This window comes from Hypanus sabinus, chromosome 8 (assembly GCF_030144855.1).
Source record: "Hypanus sabinus isolate sHypSab1 chromosome 8, sHypSab1.hap1, whole genome shotgun sequence".
In the NCBI taxonomy this organism is placed as follows: Eukaryota; Metazoa; Chordata; class Chondrichthyes; order Myliobatiformes; family Dasyatidae; genus Hypanus; species Hypanus sabinus.
This window is the reverse complement of record NC_082713.1, coordinates 39,641,974-39,650,921: the sequence shown is the minus strand read 5'-3', so window position 1 is coordinate 39,650,921 and position 8,948 is coordinate 39,641,974. Positions and strand designations below refer to the sequence as shown.

General features: G+C 42.9%; 1 protein-coding gene across 1 annotated transcript; it reads left to right on the top strand.

Moving 5' to 3' along the window:
• Positions 1 to 2,648: 2,648 nt before the first annotated feature.
• LOC132397718 (transcription initiation factor IIA subunit 2-like) lies at positions 2,649 to 3,962 on the top strand. Its single transcript, XM_059976487.1, has one exon. It carries the CDS (start codon positions 3,490 to 3,492, stop codon positions 3,829 to 3,831), a length of 342 nt encoding a protein of 113 aa, XP_059832470.1. The 5' UTR covers positions 2,649 to 3,489; the 3' UTR covers positions 3,832 to 3,962.
• Positions 3,963 to 8,948: the final 4,986 nt, after the last annotated feature.

Below are 8,948 nucleotides of genomic sequence, written 5' to 3'. Positions count from 1 at the left end.
TATCCACACTCTTATCCAAAAATGATTAGCCCTCAACCCCTCCCATGACTCCGACTGAGGGGAGTAAGTTAATACAAGAGTGAGTATGTTGGTACCTGATTCAACCAATGCAAGTTACTCTATCTAGTAATACTCCCAAGAGTCAATAGCCATTATACCTGCCTCCTTAATATGACCCAGAAACAGATAATACCAAAAGGACAAATAATTTTACTGTCAAACATAAAAGGATAGCTTTCAAAGCAAGATCCTTGTCAGAAAATAGAGCAATAGCACCCGGATAACCAAAGGGAAAGATGCTGTTATTTTTCCATTGATTGAGATGCTGATATCTGTCGATTCCCAGCCAACAGAGGCTGTGGAGTGGTCATGATGTATGCATTGTCCGCAAGTGCCCATATTAAGCACACATAAAGAGATTTTGGATTTCTCTATCAGAAGCTAAGTGACTTAAGTTCAAAATGTTTCAGAACTGGAAGTTCCACCAAGTGCCAAGTGACAAGGGAGGGTTAGCGCGGAGGAGGTAGCACCAAGGTGTGAAAAGGTATGTGGGAGTGAAGGAGGTGGTGCAAGTATTAGCTGGTGAGCCAGCTGCTGAACCGTTTGATAGTGGATTGTCAGAGTTTTCCTGTTGGTTATCTTAAAATATATACATCCTGAACGTTGTCTGATAGGGTTCAAGAGAGAGAGAGATGGAGAAGGAAGAGGGGAGAGGTTTTAGTGAGAGAGAAAAAATTTCAATATTATTCTCAGCTACAATTCTGTCCTTGATATGAGTGTCTTGACTTCATCACACAACAGTCTATTCAGACTGGCTTTTTAATAATCAAAAAGACAACTTGTTGACTAAAAATACAAGGCAATGGGATCAGCAAATATTCATTCTGAAGTTCATAAACTTAGCACCGAGGAACTTCTGACATAAATCCAAAACCTCATCCTCTGCATCTGGGTAGATGATGGCATGGCCAGGGGACTTCAGAGATGATTAAGGAAGGAGGCAAATATGGCAGAAGGACACCTTAGCCATCACCTCCCAGTAGCTTAAGAGATTGTGCTGCAGTTGCAATGTGGAACCCATCTATCTGGAGGTATGGTGGACCTGACAACTTCAAGAGAAATGTAAGGAGCAGCGTCATCAATGATGCCTTTTTCAATCACTCCAAAACCTTTGGTTCCATCACTTGGGAGAGACCCTGGAGTACACCCCTCAAATCTGATTGACACCGTATTACCTGCAAGCCACATTCCTAATCAATGGGTGTGTAACAGAACTATCAGTATCAAGCAAAACCTTGCTTTTTGGACTTTTTAAAAACCTTCTTGCTGTAGTTTATCTCCAAAAAGTTTTCTGCTGAAGTGTAAGTAATCTATAGAGCTAATGGGCAATTGTTCAAATCACCCTGCCCCCACTCTGGCAACAAAACCAGTAGTCAAGTTGTAGTGTGCTTGTGACACGTTCATTCATTAAGGAGACATTGAGTGGCATTGTGGTGAAGCTAGGAGAACTCATCTCACAGGACCAGAGACCCATGTTCAATTCTGACCTGATGTCTGGAGTTTGCATCTTCTTCTTGTGACCATATGGCTTTCCTCAATATCCAAAATACATACTAGTTGGTTGGTTAATTGTCCACTGCTAATGGATCCTAGTATGTGTCAGAATCTGGGGGTTGGTGAAAAAAGGTGCAGATGTGCATTTTGAAGGAGGCAGGGTAAAGGGTCATGTGAAAACAGCCGTTTCCCCTTATTGTTCAACAGTAAACAATAGATTGTTGTGGTAGGAAACAGTATCGCAATTAAGCATTCTGGTATAACATTGCAACTTTCTAATTCTGGAAGGAAGCATTATGAATTTTAGGATCTCTACATAATGAGAGACAACTTCAATGTTCTTAATGGTGCTCAGTTGTCTGAATGGAAATATAATCCTAAAATTCTGATGACTAATGCATTCCAGGATATTAGCATTCCTTTTTTAAAGAAATTCATTCCTTTTTACTAGAATATTAATCAACCAAAACTATTTGATACAGATTAAGTCTAATCATCTTTAGATGCTGCCATGCATAGTGTGTGCCACACACATATACGTGGCAGATAAAATTCCAGATAAGGCAATTCTGTTTTTATTCTTAAGACAAAATGAATAACTGAACAGTGTGGCCCTACTTGACTTTGTCATCTAGTCATTACAAAAAGTTGCTTTTTATTTGGTTGACAGCTGGTAATTCTGAAATTCAGCAGTGTATTAGACTTCATTGGATGTTATATGCAAACGGGATGGATAAAAACAAGCTGCAAAATTTTCCACATAGATGATTCATTACCATCATTCACCATCCAAGCCTGCTTGAGTGGTGGAGTTGAACCACAGTAAATGTCAATGCCCACATTGGAGGAGCAATAAATGTGCTTAAGTTGCAACTTCTGATTGTGCATCATCTCCAGAGTTTATGGTAAGTTTCTTGGTATTAACTTCTGACCCATCTCTTCATGCCTTAAAATGGGTTGTTCTGGCCCATAATATAAATTATAGAATACTCCATACACAACATTGCCATGGGTTTAATTAATAACAAATTGTTTGATCAGTCAACATTCAGATTATTGTTAACACCAATTTCATTATGAGAACAAGTTTGTACTATAGATTTTGCTAGAGTTATAATTACTAGAATGTTATGTGGATGAGCCTTTGATTCTGAAAGTGATTTAAATCAGAGCTTCAGTCCACCAATATCTGGTTTTTGAACATTTTATTCAGGCTTAGGATATGAAAAGTTTCAAATATGAAGTCAGCAGCTTTGGATTGATTGTGTCCTTGAGCATGAGACAATGGTTCCTATCAACAATTTACCATAACGTAATGGATAATGAAGCAATGAGGAATCTAATTGGATCCATCACTAGGCAAAACTGAATTAAGCTGAATTGGATCAGTATGTTGTGAAATCCATAACTGTAGAAGAATGTATATGAAACAGAAGAATATGCTTTTGACAAAATGGGTTTGAAACATAATGAATTCCAAAATAATTCTCATTTGCAACAAACTATATGAATTAGTAGATTTAGCAGAAAATTAAAATCAAACTTTTGATCTAGGCAGGTTGCTGCCAGCAAGTTTCTTTTCAACTTCACTGCTCAAAATTAATGTTGGCATTAAAAGCATTTTACAATCCAGATGACAGATGTTAGATGTGGAACATTCTGCATACTGACAGCTAGAGCTGCTCGTGTCCATAAAGACCATAAATTGACTTCTTTCCATCTGCATTCTTTGACTGTGTGTAACATCGCTCGGTCTGTAATCCCTGGTTAATGTGGAAGTTCAGCGAAAGGGAAGAAACATCAGTGTTCATTCTGAAATATCAGTTCATACACTTTCATGGAAGTTAATTAATTTAATGAGAACAAGGCACCGAAATGAGCACCTGGTAAAGTTTTCAGCTCTGCTGTAGTAAGGAATCCCACAGCTAAAGCTACATGGCAGCAGTGATGGCGTATCAGCTGTACCAGAACACGACGCAGGGGAACAGTCTGCAGGAGAGCCTGGATGAGCTGATCCAGTCCCAGCAGATCACCCCTCAAATGGCTCTCCAGGTCCTGTTACAGGTTGACAAACCAATCAACAACGCCTTGGCGCAGAGAGTACGCAATCGAGTCAACTTCAGGGGCTCTTTGAATATGTGCAGATTCGGTGATAATGTAAGGACATTTGTCCTGAACGATGTGGAATTCCGAGAGGTTACTGAACTCGTCAAAGTGGATAAAGTGAAGATTGTAACTTGCGATGGCAAAAACACTGGTTCGAAAGCTGCAGAGTGATTTGTCACCAATGAAGGCCTTTTGCTGAAGCAGCATCCAGACTAGATGTATTGTGATTGATTCAGCTGTTTTGGACAGCAGTTGGCTGATCTCTAACTGCTTCATGAAACAAATAATGGGGTATAAGTGTATCCCTTGGATGTACAATATCAGTGAGAATGTTACCTTTTATAGACAGTGTAACTTTTTTATGTTTGAAAGATGAATCTCTAATAAAGTTTTATGTAACCTTTCTTTGCTCCAAAAAAAAGGTATGTAGTCAGTATCTAGTGCAGGGTGAGTCTGCTGAGCTCATGCTGGGGGATACTAGAACTAGTGAAGTTGCTAACATATTGAATTGGCATTCACTCTTCAATATAAGATCAGTGTATCTCCCTTTGTTTCGTTTCAGGTTCAGTCTGTCTTCAGGAATCAAACAAGATTTGTTAAAATTCAGTGTTTTAAAGCCATAGGACCAAAAAAAACAAACTGTTGGAGCAGCATTGGACCATTTGGCTGTCTTGTTCCGACATTCTATCATTTATTATCCCTCTCATTCCCATTCTCTTGCCATCTTCCAGTAACCCTTAACACACTAACTAATTAGAAACCTATCAACCCCTGCTTTGAATAGGAACAGCCAGCATGGCTTTGTCAAGGGCAGGTCGTGCCTTACTAGCTTGATTGAATTTTTTGAGGATGTGACTAAACACATTAATGAAGGTAGAGCAGTAGATGTATGGATTTTAGCAAGGCATTTGACAAGGTACCCCATGCAAAGCTTATTGAGAAAGAAAGGAGGCATGGGATCCAAAGGGACCTTGCTTTGTGGAGCCAGAACTGGCTTGCCCACAGAAGGCAAAGAGTGATTGTAGGCAGTCATATTCTTCATGGAGGCCGATGACCGGTGGTGTGCCTCAGGGATCTGTTCTGAGTCCCCTACTCTTAGTGATTTTTATAAATGACCTGGATGAGGAAGTGGAGGGATGGGTTAATAAGTTTGCTGATGACACCAAGGTTGGGGGTGTTGTGGATAGTGTGGAGGGCTGTCAGAGATTACAGTGGGACATTGATAGGATGCAAAACTGGGCTGAGAAGTGGCAGATGGAGTTCAACCCAGGTAAGTGTGAGGTGGTTCATTTTGGTAGGTCAAATACGATGGCAGAATATAGCATTGATGGCAAGAATCTTGGCAGTGTAGAGGATCAGAAGGATCTTGGGGACCGAGTCCATAGGACTCTCAAAGCAGCAGCTGTGCAGGTTGACTCTGTGGTTAAGAAGGCATACGATGCATTGGCCTTCATCAATTGTGGGATTGAGTTTAAGAGCCGAAAGGTAAAGTAGCAGCTATATAGGATACTGGTCAGACCCCACTTGGAGTATTGTGCTCAGTTCTGGTCGCCTCACTACAGGAAGGATGTGGAAACCATAGAAATGGTGCAGGGGAGGTTTACAAGGATGCTGCTTGGATTGGGGAGCATGCCTTAGGAGAATAGGTAGAGTGAAAATGGCCTCCCTGGAGCGACGGAGAATGAGAGGTAACCTGATAGAGGTGTACAAGATAATGTGAGGCATCGATTGTGTGGATAGTCAGAGGCTTTTTCCCAGGACTGAAATGGCTAGCACAAGAGTGCAGAGTTTTAAGATGTTTGGACGTAGGTACAGAGGAGATGTCAGGGGTAAGTTTTTTACACAGTGTGGTGAGTGCGTGGAATGGGCTGCTGGTGGCAGTGGTAAAGGCAGAAATGATAGGGTATTTTAATAGACTCCTGGATAGGTCCATGGAGCTTAGAAAAATAGAGGGCTATGGGTAACCCCAGTAAATTTCTAAGGTAAGGACATGTTCGGCACAGCTTTATGGGCCAAAGGGCCTGTATTGTGCTGTAGGTTTTGTATGTTTCTATGAATATACCCAAAGGCTTGGCATACACATTGATTGTGGCAATAGATTCCATGGACTTACCACACTCTGCTAAAGGAATTCCTCCTCATTTCTGTTTTAAAGGGACACCCATCTACTCTGAGGGTGTGCCCTCTGGTGCTAGACATCCCTGCTAAAGGAACCATCCTCATTCACTCTACCTAGGGCTTTCGATATTGAATAGGTTTCAATGAGAAGCCTCCTCGTTTTTCTAAACTCCATTGAGTACAGAAAGAGTGCCAAAAGATTACCATTATGATTTAGCTAAGGCAGAAGCGTATCCCAAACATATCCCTATAGATCTCCAATTGCTTGGTCAAGTTCAGTATTCTAACAGTATTTACCAATGATGCTGGGAATGCCCACGAAGGTAACTATTCACTAAGAGCATTGGAACAATACCATGCTTCTTACAGCCTGTCCTCCTTCATACAGTAAAGATAAGAGATAGGCTTGGCATCTCCTCATTGTAAACTTTGCCCCCAGCTGCTGTGCTGCTCTGGGAAACTTTGATTCCTAGATAGAAAGAAGAAATAATACCCACAAAGCTGGCTGAAGTGGAACTGTACTTGATATTTGTAAAACGGTATGTACAATTAGAAATGTAAGAAGCACACTTCATTCCAACACAATGATTGCTGACCACATTTATTATATTTTCAATGCTGCCCCAGATTGCTATTTGAAGTAGATATTGTGATACAGAACTTTATAATGAAATGTGAATAAACCAACACAGCTTGAACTGAAATGCGACACTCTTTTCCACACTGCCTCAGAAAAATGTAATTAAATACTCTGGTATAAAAGTCACAGCCAAATCCAAACACGCCAGTCATCCAGTTCAGCTTTCCCGTTCACCGTGAGGCTCAAAGGTCAGTCTTCACATTTTTGAGTTTTCCTTGTGACTGTCTCTTTCACAAGCTGGATAACTGGGGTAATGTTCGATGCTATAGGAACATGAATATTCCTGTGTCACATGAAAATAAAACGTTACTACTCACTGACACCTGGGTAAGTGGTGACTCAGTTTGCAGCACTCTCATCATTTAGTTGGAGTTATAATAGAACCAGATCTTTCAGCCATGTCGAGCTGTTATGATGCCTGGTTGCAGAGAAGTGCACCTTGACCATAGGCTCCCATTCCACACTAGCACCCTCACTGACTCCCATTCCACACTAGCACCACTCTCATAGACTCCCATTCCACACTAGCACCACTCTCATAGGCTCCCATTCCACACTAGCACCACTCTCATAGACTCCCATTCCACACTAGCACCCTCATAGACTCCCATTCCACACTAGCACCACTCTCATAGGCTCCCATTCCACACTAGCACCACTCTCATAGACTCCCATTCCACACTAGCACCACTCTCATAGGCTCCCATTCCACACTAGCACCACTCTCATAGACTCCCATTCCACACTAGCACCACTCTCATAGACTCCCATTCCACACTAGCACCACTCTCATAGGCTCCCATTCCACACTAGCACCACTCTCATAGACTCCCATTCCACACTAGCACCCTCATAGACTCCCATTCCACACTAGCACCACTCTCATAGACTCCCATTCCACACTAGCACTCTCATAGACTCCCATTCCACACTAGCACCCTCATAGACTCCCATTCCACACTAGCACCACTCTCATAGACTCCCATTCCACACTAGCACCACTCTCACAGGCTCCCATTCCACACTAGCACCCTCACTGACTCCCATTCCACACTAGCACCACCCTCATAGACTCCCATTCCACACTAGCACCACTCTCATAGACTCCCATTCCACACTAGCACCACTCTCACAGGCTCCCATTCCACACTAGCACCCTCACTGACTCCCATTCCACACTAGCACCACTCTCATAGACTCCCATTCCACACTAGCACCCTCATAGACTCCCATTCCACACTAGCACCACTCTCATAGACTCCCATTCCACACTAGCACCACTCTCACAGGCTCCCATTCCACACTAGCACCCTCATAGACTCCCATTCCACTCTAGCACCCTCATAGACTCCCATTCCACACTAGCACCACTCTCACAGGCTCCCATTCCACACTAGCACCCTCATAGACTCCCATTCCACACTAGCACCACTCTCATAGACTCCCATTCCACACTAGCACCACTCTCACAGGCTCCCATTCCACACTAGCACCCTCATAGACTCCCATTCCACACTAGCACCCTCATAGACTCCCATTCCACACTAGCACCACTCTCACAGGCTCCCATTCCACACTAGCACCCTCATAGACTCCCATTCCACACTAGCACTCTCATAGACTCCCATTCCACACTAGCACCCTCATAGACTCCCATTCCACACTAGCACCACTCTCATAGGCTCCCATTCCACACTAGCACCCTCATAGACTCCCATTCCACACTAGCACCACTCTCATAGACTCCCATTCCACACTAGCACCACTCTCACAGGCTCCCATTCCACACTAGCACCCTCATAGACTCCCATTCCACTCTAGCACCCTCATAGACTCCCATTCCACACTAGCACCACTCTCACAGGCTCCCATTCCACACTAGCACCCTCATAGACTCCCATTCCACACTAGCACTCTCATAGACTCCCATTCCACACTAGCACCACTCTCACAGGCTCCCATTCCACACTAGCACCCTCATAGACTCCCATTCCACACTAGCACTCTCATAGACTCCCATTCCACACTAGCACCCTCATAGACTCCCATTCCACACTAGCACCCTCATAGACTCCCATTCCACACTAACACCCTCATAGACTCCCATTCCACACTAGCACCACTCTCATGGGCTCCCATTCCACACTAGCACCCTCATAGACTCCCATTCCACACTAGCACCACTCTCATAGACTCCCATTCCACACTAGCACCACTCTCTGAGTGAAGAAGTTCTCCCTTAAATATTTTACCTTTCATCTTTAACATATACCCTCTAGTTCTAGTCTCTCCCAATCTCAGTGGAAGAAGCCTGCTTTCATATACCCTATCTATACTTCTCATAATCTTGTATATCTCTATCAAATCTTCTCTACTTTTCCTGTGCTCCAGGGAGCTAAGTACTAACCTATTCAACCTTTCTCTATATCTCGGGTCTTCACGTCCTGGCAAATATCCTTGTAAATCTTCAATCTTATTGATAAATTTCCTGTAGGCAGGTGACAGGAACTGCATACAATACAACAAATAA

Bases quoted from the DNA above. Each gene is read 5' to 3' on its own strand.
- LOC132397718 (XM_059976487.1), top strand. From the start codon at position 3,490: ATGGCAGCAGTGATGGCGTATCAGCTGTACCAGAACACGACGCAGGGG.